Source organism: Miniopterus natalensis, chromosome 5 (genome assembly GCF_054644295.1).
Source record: "Miniopterus natalensis isolate mMinNat1 chromosome 5, mMinNat1.hap1, whole genome shotgun sequence".
Taxonomy (NCBI): domain Eukaryota; kingdom Metazoa; phylum Chordata; class Mammalia; order Chiroptera; family Miniopteridae; genus Miniopterus; species Miniopterus natalensis.
Genome location: NC_142085.1, coordinates 78,120,515 through 78,139,479, shown reverse-complemented (window position 1 = coordinate 78,139,479; position 18,965 = coordinate 78,120,515). Strand labels below are relative to the sequence as shown.

The 18,965-nt window shown below is 40.5% G+C and overlaps 1 protein-coding gene across 2 annotated transcripts in view; it reads right to left on the bottom strand.

Moving 5' to 3' along the window:
• The window catches only part of AIG1 (androgen induced 1), a 161,914-nt gene that overhangs the window by 98,558 nt on the left and 44,391 nt on the right, over window positions 1-18,965 (bottom strand). For both annotated transcript variants that reach the window (XM_087817660.1, XM_087817661.1), the window contains exon 3: window positions 7,829-7,930. In XM_087817660.1, coding sequence (XP_087673786.1) covers window positions 7,829-7,930 — 102 coding nt within the window. The remainder of the gene's footprint in view (window positions 1-7,828; window positions 7,931-18,965) is intronic.

The window sequence follows — 18,965 nt, the reverse complement described above, 5'->3', positions numbered from 1 at the left end:
GTGTTGGATGAAGGATCTGTCTGTGGTAGTGAAGGAAGCCAGTTCCTAAGACAATACCTTCCTCCCTGCCCACGCCTCCCCTGACTATGAAGAGCTAAGGGCAAATGAATGAGAAACATATGAATTAAGTTTACTTTGAAATATCTATGGATTTAAGGATTAGGGGTAATAGAACTTGAGTAAACCACACTTTGGGTTTTGCTGACCCCAAAACATCTGAATATAACTTACAGACCTTTTGATGAACTCACACTACTGCTGGGCCTGCTCATCTATTAAATGTAGCAAGGAAAAGGGCAGAGTATAAGCCAAATATCATTAGCCTTGAATTCTACCCTTGCATAAAAAAGTAGTTCTACAAAGGAATTGGCGATGGCAGGAAATTGCTTTAAAAAGCCACTGCCTGACTGTTACCCTAGAGAAAAAATAACTAATGCCCAGATGAAATAATCAATATATGGAAAAGCTTTTCAATAAATTTGATCCAGGCTATTATATACCTGGCCTGTAGCTCTTAGGTGTTTCAGGCACCCATGGTGTGTTCTTTAGACATCCATTCAGGCCTTCTCAGGTAGTAGTAGTATATGACACATACCAACCAATAAGACCCTCTCAGAGAGGGGTAGCAGGCCATGTATGCAGGATTTTGCTGCAGTGCAGCTGAGATTGAAGAGTGAAGTAAAATACAAGTAAGGAAAGAAGTGAATGGTTTGAGGTTGCATTTTCTGTCAACTAGTATGAAGAGGATAAGATAAAGAGTGGGGAAAACAGAACAAGAGAAAACATGGACGTGGAATATTGCGACAAATATTCATTGACTGCCCATTATGCAGAGACACTGTTCTAGGTACTTGGGATAACTCAGTAACTAAAACAATGATCTCTGCCCTTATGGAAATTATATTCTAGCAGAGGGAGACGGACAATAAGCCACAAATACAACATATTAGTAAAATCATGTAATATGTCAAAGATAGGTGCCATGAGGGGGATATAGAGCAGGATGAGGAACTCTGGGGGGCATGGTATAGCTGCAGTGCTAATGGGATGCTCAGAGTGAGCCTTACTGAGAAGGTGAGATTGAACAAAGTCTTGAAGGAGGCGAAGGGGCAGATTTCTGGGGAAGAGCATTCCAAGACAAGGATGGTGCTTGATGGGTTTCAGGAACAGTAAAGAGGCCAGCTCAATCTACCAACATTTATTGATTCGTAAAATAGTTACTGAGTAGCTATAATATGCCAAGCAATATGCCAAGCACTGCAGAGAAAAAATTAATCCTCAAAGAACCTCAAAGAACAATTGAGGAGATATGGTATAAAAGACTATATGACCTGGCCATTGCGCTTCTTTATCCTGGAGCATTTTAAACTCTCTCTCCCCTAATCTTCTTCCCATCGCTTACTCGATATCCCTTCTTTTGCAGCCATCTCCCTTCTCACCCATGGCACTACCATATTCCCTTTTCTCTTCTCCCGTCTTTTCCCTTCCCCATCCTAGCCTCTCTATGTACAATTTCTCTCTCCAGTTCTGTCGGTCTCTCTTGCTTCTTTTGGGAGTTTTTCTTTATCTCTGATTTTCTGTGTTTAAAAACAAATATGCCTAGGTGTAGATTTTTTGGTATTTATCTGAGTTGGTGTTCCCTGAGCTCCTCGATCTGTGGTTTGGTGTCTGGAAATTTGGGGGAAATTCTCAGTCTTATTTTTTCTGTTCCTTCATCTTTCTTCTCCTTCTGGAATTCTCATCATGCGTGTATTACACCTTTGTAGCTGTCCCCCAGTTTTTGGATATCCTGTTCTATTCTGTTTGTTCTCTTTACTTTTCAGTTTTCCAAGGACTCTATTGATATATCCTCTAGCTCAGTGATTTAGGCTGTGGTTAGCTTCCCCTGAGGGCAGACCCTGTTAACAACAGGATGCTCCAATGTATTTAAAAATGGTTGCTTTTTCCCTCCCAATGCTGGAAGCAGGAGGGGATTTTTCTCAGATATTTACTGTGGGGAGACAGTCAAGCTCCTAGGGGTAAATCTCACAATCTTGTGGAGATCCTTAAGAATGGGTCCTCCTGGAATTTTTTCACTCTCAGACTTGTCCACTCTGAGCCTCCAACAATCTGCCAATTAAAGTTCAGATCTCCATAGCCTGGTACTGGTTCCCATGGTAGTTTCACTCATGAATATCTGCTCTAGTAAGTTATTATTCTTTACATATGCCTATCTATCTCTCCAATCTTGGGGATAGTAGTTTGCCCTGTGTCCTCCCTTCTCTTAAAGATGCAAGAAGAGCTGCTGATTTTTCAGTCTGTTCAGTAACTTGTTGGGATGGAGAAGTGATCTGTAAGCTCCTTATGTGTGAGACTGGAAAACCCTCTTGGTCTGTCTACCTCACAAACTGTTCAAAAGTTTCCCAAACATCAGTTTAAAAAATATGTTTTCTCCAATTTACAATATTTTTGGTTGAAATAAAATATAAAAAATAAAATTGGCAACAGTTAAAATTAAATATCTTGAAGCTGATTACCGATTTAAATAGAATAATCAAATCTTCATGCCAAAATTTAGGTCAGCAAAATCTGACAGTAGAATTAGGCCTGATAGAACTACTGATCACAAATAAAAATTCACAATGGAATAAGCTAGGGTCAGTAAAATTGAGTATGAGAAAAAGCTTACACCCGAGAACAGTAGAAATTACTGCTGAAAGTGTCTGCCTCACTGTGGATGTAACTCTCCTTGGTCCTGGTCTTTGGGGTCTTATTTGTTTTCTTTGTTAGTTCCACTGGGAGTCTTAGAAAGAGGTTCCCAAGAAATTTCTGACCTCTGTTCCAGCCTGAGCTTTTATTTTTAAAAATTTCCAGATACCTTCTAGCTACTTTAGAATACATTGGGAAAATTGAGAAAGGTCAGTTTTTTTTCATACGGAATGTTTACAATGGTCCTCTTTCAACCAACAGCTTCTTTTATAAAATATCCACTATGAGGGTGGCACAGGCTCCACGGGGAATGGAATGCATAATCTACATATCCCAGGACTGGAAATTTACCAAAAGAATAATGTCAAAGCTGAGTCCCTGCAAAACCAGTGATCATACAAGCAGCATTTAATGCCTTTTCTTCTGGGAAAGACAGATGTACAAAAACTTTAGTAATTACCAAATGTCAAAATAATACTGAACAGAATAAATAGTTGCCTAAATGAAGGTTCTCTTGAGGATCAGTTACATATAACAAGAACAACTGACAACTCAAGCATGAAGAGAGGTGGGGTTTATTTCTTTTCTCTCCTTATAAATTATATGGGGAATGAACAACTCCTGCTGTGATTATAAGAATATCTAGGTCATGTCTACTTAAAGATCTGTGGTAATAATAACAATATCCTAACCTTCCACAGTGCTTGGCATTCTCAAAGCACTTCATAAACATTAATTAGGTCTTCAGTAAGCAGAGACACTGTCTTATTGTTGGTTTTTTTCCTGTTACAGCATCAGTGAGAGTCTGCAATCATACTGGAGTTTAAATATTTATTTATTTATTGTTTTTAATGTATATTTACTCCATTGGCAATGCTGTAAAACTATAATCAGCAGAAGAGGAAGGTTCAGGTTTCTATTTTTGCAACCAAGAAACAGGCCAGAACAACAATAGTGCGTCTCCCTGTGAGAGTGAACACAGCCTGCTGGGAACTACTCTCTTGGCTTGTGGAATTGTTTTTGTACTTACCTTCCTCCACTTCAAACTTGGCATTTCCATCCTCTAACACTGCAAGCATTTTCTCATCCTGTAACCACCCAGTGCCTATAGCACAGGCATTCAAAAAATCTTTGCTAGATTGAATTAAAGTGCGGCTCCCCTACTCCCCCCATTGCAGCCATGTGGAAAACTTGCACAACTGTCCATGACCATTCTCATTGCATTTTAGAAACAGAGTCATTTGCTGATATTATCTCTAGTTTTCTTTTGTCTAGTCCCCAGTGGACTGAAGATAGAAAGGTGGTAGAAGGATATGAATGTAAACCTGATGTTTTTCCAAGTTTCAAAAGCAAATGCACAAACATCTTTTTTATCATCAACACTTGGTGAATGCCTTTTGGGCATCATGTTGTTGTTTGAATTGAGGGAAAAACAAAGATAAATAGGGCTTCTAGGATAGACATTGTTTTGATTTTTGATATTGAATTGACTCTGTTTAAATTTGCTATATTTATATGTTTATATTTTTAATTGTAACAAGTTAAGATTCTTTCTTTTTGGGACCATTTTCATGGAGCCTGGAGATAACTTAGTGGTTACACACCAAAGGTGTATTACTAGTCTAACTCATCTATTTTCCCATTTCCTCTTCTCTTCTGCAAATAAATTCTAGGATTACTTGCTGAGAAAAAACAGGCAGAGAGTGGGAAGGAAGTGATAGATATCTGTCTAGTTAGAATCATGTCTGACTTCTGGCAATGTTAGTGTATATCAAAATGAAAACCCTGTCAATTTCAGATTCTGTGAGTTTTCCTTAATGCTTGTTTTCTGACTAATTTTGTGCTGGGAAGTTTAAATGCTGCAAATTCAAGACTGACTTCAAGACTGACTTAATAATGTCTTCTGAAATGGTGTCATGATAGACTTATAAACTGCATCTGTGTTCTGTGGTTCAGGGCTCCAGATCCCCAGAAATTATATTGAGACTCTGCAAATAATGAATGTGACGTACACATAATAAGCGCAGGGTGCATTCTCTCTAGGAATTCCTGTAGTTATAAAAATCTAAACAAGCAACAGCAAACAGGTCTTGTGGGCCATAAAACATTTACAGAAATATCTAGGAGTTACAAATTAGGCTAGTAAAGTACTAAAAAAATTTTCTATCATCCTACCTTGTTATAGAAATGTTTTCATAAAACAAAATAGAAAAATATGTGATTGGATTATTAGTAGACAAGTTGACATAAATTACAAATATAAATATAAAAATACTTAATATGTTTCAAAATTTTATTTCCTTGTCTTCACTTCAATAAATTTATGAAATTTGTTGTGATAATGGAAATTTTTACAAAATTTGAGATCTACTGATAGTATTACTCTAAGCTAAATCTAACATCAATTAAACATAAAATGTAATTATAGCCCGGCGAGGCATGGCTCAGAGGTTGAGCATTGACCTAGGATCCAGGAGATCGCGGTTCAATTCCCAGGCAGGGCACATGCCCAGGTTTCGGGCTCGATCCCCAGCAGGGGGCCTCATGCAGGAGGCAGCTGGTCAATGATGACACTCTCATCATTGATGTTTCTATATCTCTCTCTCCCTTTCTATCTGAAATCAATAAAAACATATATTTTTTTAAAAAGTAATTATAATCAAAGTATACACAATTTAAATGTTTTCATTAAAATATGAGATTAAAATAAATGTAAAAACTTTTTAATTGAATTATTTTTCTATTTCTAAAATTAAATATTCAAAATTGTTTATTAAAATTAAAAACAAAAACAAATTATAATTATTATTAAACTTTTAAATAAAATTTAAACAAAGCTGAAAATGCTTATTTAATTTTTTGAAATTTCATAAATCTTATTACACATTTTATAAAAATTTAATTACTCATGATTCCAGCATTTAATGTTCACGTTTTAATTGCCAATCTAAAATAGCATCATGCTTTAGTCATGTTGTATTTAAATTTTCATATATACAAAGTTAGAGTAATGTAAACTATTTAATACTGCAAAATATTCCTCAGCCACCATATGCAATTTGAATTGAAACTCTGGAACCTTGAATTGAAACATGAAAAAAAAAGCAAAGAAATGGTCATTTATTTCTACTAAGAGACAAAATTCATTGGAAAAGAATCTATGGAGCTCATATTATCAATTATTAACATGTTAATCAATTTATCTTTTCCCTTTCCTGAATATTTGTGACAGTGAAATCCGCCTTGCATTTCTAAGTGGCGTTGCCTCCAAGAGTGAGCATTTTAACCCATCTGAGTGAATCAAGGGAAAACGGTGAGAGTCAAGTTGAAGTTCTAATGGCTGCCTACATGCTCAATAAACCGTTCACTGGAAACATTAAATAGTGCCAGGATCTGCAAAGGCGGTGATTCATTCTCTGGCCCAAGGTAATATTGTGCAGTTGAGGGACCCAAATAGTCAAGGGCTGTACTTCTAAGCACATCATGTACCGATTGTTCTCAGCTAAGGCCCTTCAGTATCAGAAAGTTTCTGAGCTTAAGTGCTTTCATCTGTAAAAGGGATAATACTTTTTCATTCATAGTACCTGTGCGAAAATTAAATAATATAACCACTATAGAATGCCTGGCACGCTGTAGGTTCTCAAAAATAGTAGTTGTTAGTATTGATGGGCAAGGAATTATGGAAACTGGCAATACTAAATTCATTCATCAATCTAATAAATGTGTATTGATTCTATGATAAACCAGGCAGCCGGGCAGAGCGCTTGGGATTTGAAGGCTGCTGTTTTGAACTGGGAGCGTAACATTTTTGTGGGGGATACAGATGTGAGTAATGGACACAGGAAAGTGCTGTGCAAGCACAAATGTCAGAAGAGCTAACTTGACTTGGGAGAGTGGGGCAAGACTTCTCAGAGATGTTATCTCAGCTAGCAGGGTGGGCAGGAGTTTCCCAGCAAACGATGGGAAGGCATGTGGGGCAGAGGGTTGCAAAGACATGGAGTCATGAAAGGGCTCTCACAATCAAGAAAGGTAGAAAGTTAAAGGGCAGCAGAGTAACCAGGTCAGGCCCCTTAGGTGGCTGAACTGAACCAGTAAGGCTCAGCTGACTTCTTGGGAACCAGACCAGAGGTGCCGTTAACCCTTCGACAGTGTGGCTCTACTGGACTCAAAGAAACTTCCAGTTCTCTGAGATGCACCACTTTTGACAAAGAGGCTTACAAAAGGATTGAGCAAAGCCATTCAGTATAGTAATACTTATTTGTTAGTACACACCACTTCTCTTAAAACATACCAAAACTGGGGCAGGAGGAAAACTCTTACTTTGGACCTAAGACACTATTTCTAGCTCTTGGCTCCCCTATAATTTCCATGATGGGTCACCCTTTTCACCAGGAGCTCCCAGTGACAGTCTAAAAATTGCTGTCACCAAAAAATGCAGGCTTCTTAGTTAATAGCAAAATTGTGCTCTTTTCCGGAAGCAGAAAGGGAAGATGACACACAATTTCTCTGCAGAAAATACCCCTTCAAATTGTATAAAGTGATGTGAAAACCATCCAACATATTTGATTTGAAACTTGGGAGGATAACACAATGGGGAAAGCATCAGAAAGTGTTAGACCGAGAGGAAGAGAAAGACCTAGCAGCCGCAGGCAAACGCCCTTGGGTGGGCACACCCTGACGAGGCAGCCGCTCCGGAGGACACCTCCAATGCCCATCTCCCAGGAAACAGAATGGCCCTGCTGCTCCCCTGGGGGAAAGTCCCCAAGTACAACAGGCGGCTACTTCCAACACAACCCCACTGACGGGAGTGGAGGAGCAGGTGTCAGTAGCTGTGCAGGTGGGAATCGATCCTCAGGCTCCAAGAGCGGGTACGCCTTTCAGTGATGACAGTTCATTCCAGTTGTATTATCTAACACCACTGATGCCTCTTATGAACTGTGGATTCATCCACTACATAGTTTTAATAGTGACTCAATTTCATGGGAAGACATATTTTACTTACACTCAGTATTCTTTGGTTATAACTGCATTATAACCTTCCAACATTTCACAGTTATTTAGAGAGCATCTAAGGAAAGGTAAGTTAGCACTTAATAGATATTTAAAAAATAGAAGTTATCATTTGTTTTAATGGACTCACCATTCCGTGGTTCAGCCACCCTGGGATAAAATTATCAAGCAACTTCGGGTAAATCATCTCTCTGTCATAGGCATAAATGATCCAGAACACCGCTACAACAAACTGGAAGGGAAAAGAAATCCTTTATTTCCAATTCACCAACTATCCACAACATACAATTTGTTAATTATCTATTGTTCAAAGAACCCAACGGCATTTGTAATCTATAATGAAAGACAAATCAGTAAACCAGCTAATGACCAGCAAGACAGTTCTAACTTCATGCCATTAGTGGTAATGGTTGGGGGCCCTCCTCTGTCCCTGGTCTCTCAATTGCGTTCTCTCAGGCTGAGGGATCTGTTTGGGAGGGAGGGAGGAATGGTCTGTCTGCTGTCTGCAACGGCTCCCTCCCAGGGCTAATTGGGTTGGTTTGATTCCTCTCGAGGGTTTAAAAGTTCACTGGTGGTTTTCGGATCCCATTCCGCACTGTACAGTTAGCACGCATTCAAGAATCTGCGGTAGATGTCCCTCTGCCTTGAACCCATCATGTGGTTTAAATTAATCTTCGCATTCTCAAGTTTCTAGTTCACCACTAACAACATTGGAATCACTGCTACAAAATGCCCCAAAGTCATACTGCGAACAAATGTATTAATTTATATAGTCTAAGCAGGGGCTTTAGCTGCACTGAGAATTAGGGTGTATGGAAGGCAAAGGAAGATCCCTAATTCTCTTGGAGTAACTTGTAAGTTCATCTGGGCTCCAGAGGTTGATTTTGACTCATCAGCAACATAATCATCGAGAGAGTACAGCACTCAATTTATTATCATTTTTCTTCAAACTAATGATGAGATAATAAGTTCAGATAGAATAAAGAAATGAATGGTCCAAGTCTTAACCTTCAGCATAGAATTTAAAAGAAAAAGTGAATGCTTTTGTAAATACTCAATAAATGTAGCAGGAAAAAGGGAACCACCCCAGAGGGAGGGATCAAAGTCTTTGTAGAGTTAAGTCTCAAATAATAAATACTAGAGAATGACAAAATGCAGCATGAATATTCAACAGAAACAATTGAAATCTCATTTCTTATAAGTCATCCATGTCTCCACATTTTATTAATAAAAATAATAAATATTTTAATGCCACATCTTATAAAACCTCTGGTGGTTATGGCTCAAGGCTAGTAATCAGATGGGTTCCAAAGTCCTATTCCAAGTATCTCAATTACGACATGGGTTATTTTGCCTGAAAAAAAACAATCACCCTTAAAACCTAGGATGTTGTGAACATTCATTCTTTCATAAAACGTACTGAATGATGATTACAATATGCAAATATAGACTATAGACATAGGTTTAATATGACTGGGGTCCCCAGTTATTTATTCTGCTTTTGGGCCAACCATTTTCACTCAGTTGATAAGTGCACAAGATGAAAAAAAAAAAAATGTTATTAGCTTAAGGTTAACTATCATTAGGATCTTTCCAAGTACAATAAATGCTTTTTGAATTATCCACAATTTTAGTTCATTCATTCCACTACAGACTTCAAATGTCATAGCTATCAGTGTTACCTGTTCCCAGACCTGGTCTTCAAGCTTTATAGCCTTGCTAATAAAGTGGGGTCCCACGGATCGGCAGCGCCTGAGAGTTTGTTAGATGTGCAGAATACCACCTCCCATCCTGATGTGTTCTGATCCTGCATTTTGATAAGAGCCTGAGGCCATTCACATGCACGTAAGAGTTTGAGATGTCCTGCTTTGGAAGGCCCTCCTCTAGCCACCCTGAGCCTCCTCCCTCACCATGGAGTGAGGCAATCCCAGGGCAAAGTAGCTTGTCTACCCAGAGCCTGCACCCCTCCTCTTCTAGGCTACATCCCAGGAAACCACGACCCTGGAATTCCCAAAGAGACACAAGTATGTGTCAGGGCCTGCATGGGTCTCCATCCTGGGTCTGATCTCAGAGGACTGACTGTGAAATGTGTGTATCCCTTGACCTGAGAGATGGTTATGAGGCATCTGCTTCTGTAAGGTGAGAACCAAAGTTTTATATTTGGTCTGGTGTCCATACAAGCATGATGCCATTTCAATCCTAAATGGAGCCACAGGTGGAAATACTTTACCTTTGCCATATAATGTAACCTTATCAAGAGAGTTAAGTTTTCTTTTCTCATAATGTCTTTTTCTATTTTGGTAACAGGATAATGCTGGCCTCAAAAGATAAATTTGGAAGTGTTCCCTCGTTTACTTTTCTGAAGATCTGTGTGCATGACTGTATCATTTCTTCCTTACCTATTTGATATGCTCCTCCAATGGAGCCATGTGGACTTGTAGGTTTTCTTGTGAGATTTAATTGTGAATTCAAGTTCTTTACTAGATATAGAGTTTTCAGATTTTCTATTTTTTCTTGAGTTAGTTTTAGTCATTTTTTTTGCATCTTGTAGAATCTCTCCATTCCATCTAAGTGTTTCAATTTATAACATTGTTCTTAATATTCCACTATGGAAATCAGCAAATACTACAAATCAGGTATTTTCACACTGGAGAACTGGTTGTTAATCATTTACCAGCACATGACTGTTGAGGGCCACTTTCTGTTGATCATTCAGTGTGCCTACCACAAGTAAAGCATTCTGGGATCAATACTTAATAGTGCAATCTGGACAATCCTTTGACCCCTATCATATGTTAAGGGGATTATATGGGTTATTAGAAGTGAAGTGACTTTCAAGAAAGTGTTAGTCACCTTTCTTAGTGTAACACTAGAAGGTCAAGAGGCACAGCTGATTAATCACCCTTCTAAATAATTCTTGAGACATAAACACAGTACAGATTGTAGCTTCTTGGCTTCCCGGCACTGGTATCCTCTTGATAGTATGGTCATCAGCAAACCCAAAATAAGTTTGAGCTCTACTACCAGGGCACGGATAGGAAACAAAAATAGGTGCTCTTGGACCGGCTAAGGGAGAGTGAAATGTTCCACGGTTATGAAGAAGCTCTTTCCCTGGCCAGGACCAATGGCCAGCTATTCCTCAGCACACACCTGCTGCCTCTCTGCTGCCAGGGCCAGAATACTGTACTTGAACCGAGAGTGAAAGGAGCATCGTCACTGTCCAGTCCTTCAAGCGTCCCAGACAAAAATACCTGTGTCACAGCAAGTCACGGAGGCCTCATTTGAACCCCTGGGACTGTGAGAAATGAAAGCTAAAGAAAACTGGATTCCCCCTTTCTCACTTTCTGTAAGGAAGCTCTTATATGGAATCCAATAGAAGCTACAGCGAATCAGCATTAGCCTACTCCTAAGAAGCTTTACTTCTGATCAATGGGGAATTCTTTGGAATTTAGTAAAACAGATTACAATGCAAAGGATGTCGCAGAGAATAGTGCCATGAAGGAGGCTAATGAGAAAAGTGACTCATCTACAGATTGGTCTTCAAAGGCCATTTAGCATGGCCTCAAACATCCACTGTTGAAGGAGGGAAGGAAGGAGAAAGGAGGGAGGAAGAAATAAATGAATATATATATTTAAAACCTATAGCTTCAACATGACATGATCCTATGAAATTGCTTTCCCTTTTAAAATAAATCTACTAATACTCAGGCTTTACCAAATGCTGATTGTAAAACTTTAAATTTCCTTTGGGGCTCTACTTTGCTTGCCCATGCTTTTCTCACTCATGATTTTCTTTCCATCACTTCTTTCCATGGTCGTATTATTGCTGAGCGATAATATTTAGAGATGTTTCCAGTTGTGATTTCTCTTTCCAAACGCACAAAGCGTGAGAACAAGTTGCGTGTTCTGGATGCTAGCTGGCTTCGTCTCGGGTGAACCCCACGCACAGAGTGAATGTCTCATTGGAACATGGCCCTCGTCTTCTCACTTTCTAGATCTAGGAGATCCTGACTCAGTAAGTGCTCTCCTCCTGGCCGAACTTCCCTCAGCCACAGCCTCAAATTCAGAAATGCGTAGTGAAGCCTAAGGCCCTCTGAGATGTTCCAGTATCATAGCATCCTTTGTTCCAGGGTACAACCGGTTTCTAGTACTCACTCCTGGAAGTGGGGCATGGACTTCCTCTACTTGCATTTATGAGGCTGTGAGTTGCACTGGGCTTTTTGTGCTATGTTTTCTGCTCAAGTTATCTTAAAATGAGAACCTCCATTTACAGAGTTTCTAAAGCACATGCTGATGTGATGCCTTTTTGCATGGCTTCCAACTATCATCTTTTTGGTAGAATTTATAATTTGTCCCTATTGATATGCATTTAGGTCCTTGATGACCTCTTCTGGCTAAAAAAATCATGTGAGAATAAAAGACCAACTCCTTTAAGTGCCCATGTGGTTTGGGGCTTGCCTTTCTCTCCAACCTCAGCTTCTACCATACTCTCTCTTGCTCCATAAGCTCCAACTGGCAATTTGACTGTTTCTAAAACTCATTGAGCAACTTGCTGCCTCAGGACCATAGCATTTCCTGCTCTCTGTGCCAGGAGCGCGCTCCCCCATTTTCCCGAGGCTGGAGCCTCTGTTCCCTCGGGTGTAGCTTAAACATCACCTCTTCCTGGAAGCCTCGGCAGCGGCTCCGCTGCTCCGTTATTTTCTATCACAGGCCCTGATTAAAAACACCAGGCTCTTTTTGTTGTTGTTGTTGTTTGAGTGCTCACTGCCTGGCTCCTTGATGAGAAAGGGAAGCCTCGGAGACTGAGAACTCGTGTGTCTTCTTCATTGCTGCTTCCCCGCTGCCGGGCACAGAACATGTTTACGATAAAAACATGCCGAATAAGTGAGTAAGGTGAAGGCTGCTTCTCGCCTGCGTCAGACTCCACATCTCCCGCAGGAGTAAGCACTATTTCACACCTTCAGTTTTCCTCCTACTGACCTCAAATTTCCCTTTTATGATCTTGCTTTTGTGTCCCCCTATCAGGGAGGCAGATACGCCCTTCGTAGGCCCTTCTTTCTCGGACCTGACTTCTCGCCCGTCCCTCCTCAGGTCATCCAGGAGTGAGCCCCTCCTTCACCCGTGTAAGTCTTCCTTCATCCCAACAGCATCCTTCCCCGGGCTTCCAGACCCAGACAGAAGGCTAAAGGCGCCCTTTCCCGAAATCAACCAAGTACAAGGAGAATGAGAAGCGGAAACGAAGCCAAAGGAAGTAGGAAACACCCCGAATCCAAATATCACTCTTTTATAAAGGCTGCCAAGTATTGGAAAATTAAACCAGGGCAGAGGAAGACTCTGATGTAAGAAACAAGACACAAGGGCTCTCCAGTTGAGCAAACAGAACGCAGAGATCGTTACAGGTGGCACACTCGAAGGGACACAAGATGACCCTTGCCGGGAACAGGAGGTCTGCAATGCATGAGGGCACCGGGGAAATGTTCTGATCCCCTGGCTTGGCTTCAGGTGTCATAAGTGATCATGTTAAATGTGAAAATGGGCCAGCACGCCATCCCTTCGAGAAGCAGGATGTGGGTAGGTTAAGGCAAACAAGAAAGGATCCAGGGCAACCGGCCTGAATGCTTGGCCTCAAGCTCACCTGGCAAAGGCCAAACTTCCTGTCACCACACGAAAGGGTTGTGATCAAAATGAGTCAAGGAAAGAGAGATGGGTGGAGGCCAGGAAGAAGCCATCGTCCAGGGGAGGGTGGTGGTGGCAGAAAACAGCTGGAAATTCACACCGCCCTAGCTCAGTTCCCCAGCCTGTTTGCCGTTCCAGCCTTGCACGAAAAGCTGGCTCAGGAAAAACAGGCCGATTTAAGGATGAGCAATCGTAAGTAAAAGAACAGTATGGAATGTATTCATCGATACCACTGAGAGAGAGAGAGAGGGAGAGGGGGGAAGTGGAATATGACCCCCACAAAGGGCAGCTGAACAATACACACCAGGAAAGTTATTCCAGGAAAAACATAATTTATGATCAAATCATTAGCCATTAAAGCATAGAGGCCAAAGAAGAAAACTTAAGACAAAAACAGAAGATAAAGCAAGAGAAGACGGTAAAAGTGAATGAACAGAACTTAAAAGAATGAATAAAGTATAAAAAATAAAACTATATAAAACTGAATATCACATTATAAGCAATGAAAGGAAAAACTGTCTTTGGTAAAGAGAGTTGGGGTTTAGCTTTCTGCAGTACCGTAGACCAGAGACACTGAGAAACCTTCCTGCTGGGAAACAGTGGGTGCTAAATAAATCACGACAAACGCACTTTCAAACGTATTGCCGAGCACACAAGAAAGGAAAGAAGATCACTAGGAGCCAAAATGAAAACAAAAACACACACACAGGCCACACACAAAAAAAAAAAAAAGAGAGAAAAAATCAGAACGTGGCAAGTCCAGAAATGGGGTTGCTCTGGGCCTAAATGCCAATACCAGCATCAGAGCGCTCTGCATCGTGGGCAAGGAGACGGATGCCTAGGGCCTCGGGCATGCAAGCTGGTGCGGCGGGCACTGAAGCTGAGGGGCCCACAGGAAGGCCATTCCTTTTTTTTTTTTTTTAAATATATCTTTATTAATTTCATAGAGAGGAAAGGAGAGGGATAGAGAGATAGAAACATCAATGATGAGAGAATCATTGATCGGTTGCCTCCTGCACGCCCCCGACTGAGGATCGAGCCTGCAACCCGGGCATGTGCCCTGACCGGGAATCGAACCCCGATCGCCTTGGATCCTGGGTCGACGCTCAACCGCTGAGCCACACCTGGCTGGGCAGAAAGGCCTTTCCTTCAGTGAAAGGATAGGCTAGAGAAAGTACCCTCCATCAGGTTAAATACACTGCTTTCTATTCCTTTTTTTTTTTTTTTTAATCAAAAGGTTTCATTTTATTGAATTTTATTCTATATTGAGATCATAGTTTTCCCTCCTTTCTCTTTAGTATTATGAAAGCTAAGCTGGGGTAATTAAGCAAGGTCTTCAAAGGCAGAGGATAAAATTTACACTTATATCAAATACCTCTGGTGGATGCTATAGTGCTTCTCCCAGATCCGCTTTTCAGGGACCATGCTTCCATCTCTCCACTGCTGCGAATATCAGTGGCTGCCCATGGTCAGCTTCACCCTTCATTGGGAATTTCCCTCAGCTGCAGGGAGCTGCCTTGCCCAAGGTCATGCTCCCTCTATCCATGACCAGCCCAAAACCAAATTATTGACTGATGCACGGATACAAAGACCAAACACCTTTGCCTAAACTTAGGGCAACTCTGAAGGGTCATCCTAACTCTAGGGCTCCCAGGATGCCTCGGTTACAACCGCAACGTGGGTCATCTTCTCCTTCTACCCAGAGCTGTCTTCCTCACTTCCTAACGGCTGTATCTCCCAAGGGCTCCTCCTTCTGCATTGACTCTCCATCTCAGAGCCTGTTCAAGGGGCACCCAATCTAAGACAATGGCATTTATGTATAAGTACAACAGATATTGTTAAACATGAAAACATTGGTGGTAAATAAATGACCATAAAGAAATGCATAAAGAGTAAAAATTCTTTGCAGTAGCACCCTGCAGACATAGTCACTGTCAAAAGGACAAGTGTATCCTTCAAGATATTTTCCCATGAATGTAAAATGCATCCTATACATATTTTACAAAATTAGATCAGTAATTTAACTTAAAAATATTTTAAGGCGATACCCCATATTTCTTAAGCACTCCATAGTACCCCACTCTATGATTATGCACCATAACTTACTTAAGCACTCAGTAATAGAATGCACAGTCATTCAATTAGTGTCATTTTCAATAATCCTCCAACGGGCATGTTATGTGTGTTTTTATGTACAACATGAGTACCCTCAGTGGAAAAAGTTACTAGAAGTGAAGTTCCTGGATCTGAGGTCACCTTTGCATGCTGAGCTGACTTTCACAAAGTTCCAAGCCATACTCTCCCTGTCCCTGACTACTGAAGTAGCCTCTTGGTGAGTGAGACCCACTGGCTTGAGTTTTGTTATTTTTAAAAAATTCTATCTATGCTTTATCTTGACCTTAGAGTTATCTTATTAAAACTTTTAAGAACTTCCCTGCTTAAAACTTCCAATGCCACCCCCCCTTTGCTTGCAGAATAAAATCAAAAGTTTCGCATAGCCAAGGAAACCATCAACAAACTGCAAAGACAATCCACTGGATGGGAGGACATATTTGCCAGTGATACCTCTGATAAGGGGTTAATATCCAAATATCCAAAATTTATAAAGAACTTATACAACTCAATACCAAATTAAAAGATCTAATTTAAAATGGGCAAAGGACCTGCATAAGAAGTTCTCTAAAGAGGACATACAGGTGGTCAATAGACATGTGAAAAGATGCTCAACGTCACTAATCATGAAAGAAATTCAAATTAAAACCACAATGAGATAGCACACTACCTTGAGGTAGCTATTACTATTTTTCCAGTTTTATAGATGAAAAAAAAACACACCACACATTTAGAAAATTTTAGTAACTTTTCCAAAATTAGAAAGTTAATAAGTGGCCAACCAGAATGTGAGGCCAGACAGTGGGGCCCTAGAGCTAATGCTTTTAACCTCTTTAAATATATATTGCACATAGCAGTACATACTTCTTAAAGAATTTATAATTGAATGAATGAAAAATTAAATACCAAAGACTATTTCATTCCCGGGTCCTCTAGAAATGCCTGCATATAACAGGATTTCAGTGAATGTGTGGTGAGTAAAATGTGGTTAATCATTCCAGAAAAAAACAAAAGTAAAAGAAGGAAATCACCAAGCGTGTCCTCTGGATTGAACATGGTGTACAAAAGCCACAGGACTAGTGTGGAACGCAGAGCAAGTCAGGGGATCACTCTCGTCTTTGCTGTAACAAATGCGTGAGTGGAATTTCAAGCATCTCAACAAGGATTATTTGAACAGGTATATCTTTCCTCTGGCAAATTCATATCCACAGGATAGGGAAGCAGTCCTGACCTAGAGCATTTGCTGCTCTTAATTGATATTTTGGTCTTGTCCTACACCTTGGAGCCATGCTCCCTTCCTTACTCAAATTTTAGTTAATAGGCTCCTATCTCCTTCTCATGTCATTTTGGGGACACGAGTGTTTCCTAAGAATACCAGCTTGTGGGGGATTTTTTTTCTTTTATCTTTTTAGTGTTTCCTTTTGCAAATACAGGAAAAAATGTATACAGCCACACATATGTCTGTATGTTCATATATTTGTGTATGTATATATATCCCCTTTTTAGGTGTATATAATACCATGCTCTATAACCTTGATTTTGCTGTTTCAGAACATATCCAGGTAACATCAATCATCTTTTAAAATAAACCACTATGTGACAAAAAGTCTGCAGATGTCAAAATAAAGTGAGAGTGAGAATCCCAGGAGGCCAGCAAGCACAGGGGCCAGCTTTCCTCCAAGGGTATCCATCACACCACAGTGACCCTGAGCTCGTCTTGGGATGCTCTGTGAGATTCAAGAGACAGGAGACAGGCTGCACATAAAGCTAGTACTCCAGAGGGTCACACCTTCACTGTAAGGGCAAACGGGAAATGACGGTGGGCGGACAAGAGGACAGTGAGGAAATATCCTGCTGGGCCCTGAGCTCTGTATTAAGAGGAAAGAGAAAGAAAAATTACCCTGAATATTCATACCCATAAGACAGTCATCAGCACCCTAAGACAGCCGCCATGTGGGCTTGTGGCCTGATATGTGCTTTCAGGTGTAGCGGTCTAAAAAGTGTGTTCTTTTTCAGCACACACTGTGAATATGAAAACTGGCCACCGTTTAGGCCAAGATACCAAGTTTCAAAGACATTTCAGAGTATCAGTATCTTACTGACCATAGACTCTGGTGAAAATGCAATCAAGTTTGAAATCAGTAACAGAGAGAATCAAAATCCCTATACATTGGGAAATCTAAAAATGTAAGAATTCCTCCTGGGAGTCTGGATGGCATGACTACGTGGAATTTCAAGAACCTGCATCCTATAACCTTTCGAGTGAGTGTTTGCAGTGGAGCAGCATCCCACTCACCAATAGGCGCTGTCGTCTTGCGCAGTATTCTCGGTGACGGAGGGCCATTTTTAGGGCAAACTGAAGGAAGCTGACATTCTCTGACTGCTTGTCATGGGCCAGATACTTTTCTAAATATGTCTTTCACTGCCCTTCAACATAACTCAGGTACGTTAGGTTTTGCTGAGCCCTCTCTTTACATCAGGAAACCAAGATTCTGAGAGCTTATAAAACAAAGTGGTAGATTCATGGGGAAGTGGTGGATCCAAAATTAGAACCCAGGTCTGTACGTCTCTACTGCCCAAGACTGTGACTACATCGTGTTTCTACAGGCCTCACACAGGTGAGATCAGCCCCCAGCGTGGGTCGTCTTAGCATTCTAGTACCTGACCATGTTTGTACGGGCTCAAAGGTCCATTTTCAACTGAATTCCAACCCAAAATAATTAAGCAAGGCTTCTTTCACTCTGTCGAGTGACAACAAATAAAATAAACACCCATAAACCTCACACAAGACTATTTTTACTCTGTTAGAGAACCACTGCCAATCAATTAGCACTGGTAGAAGTTTCTTTTTCCGAAAACTATTTGGACTTTTGTCATCATAAAACCACTGAATAATCAGACTCTTGCTGTATCTCTCTCCCTCTTTTTTTAATAAAAAGGGACTATAGTCTACTTATTAGAATTACATTAAAATGAGTATCCACAGGGCAGCTATAAGTACATAGGAGAGACATAGAGCTAATTGCAACTTGAATTTAAAGTTACCACCTGAGAAAACAATTAAGAAAAATCTCATTTAATCTAATCTAATAAAATTTAAGTAAGTAAGCAGAGCATGTTTTGTAGAAGCCTCCTAAGTTAGGTGGCTCTGTGTCAGTGACTTCCTACATTTATTGCCTTGAGTGGAGTATCCGAACAGCCTGGCCAGAGTACTACTGTAACAGTGGAAGCAGAAGCCTGATCGAATGAATCACTGCCTGCCAAGAGGACATGTCAACAGGACAACAGTGATCATCATAGTGGGTATAGAAGAGCAGGAATGTGCCCTCAGCTTTGTACAGAGAATAGGACACCCTGGCCACCCAAAGCAGCCTTCTGGTTTACCCAGCAAGTCAGTCCCTATGGAGCGAAAGGATGCAGCAGACTATAGTAATTTGACAACCCAACACGAATATCAACTCATTACTGCCTTGATTTCG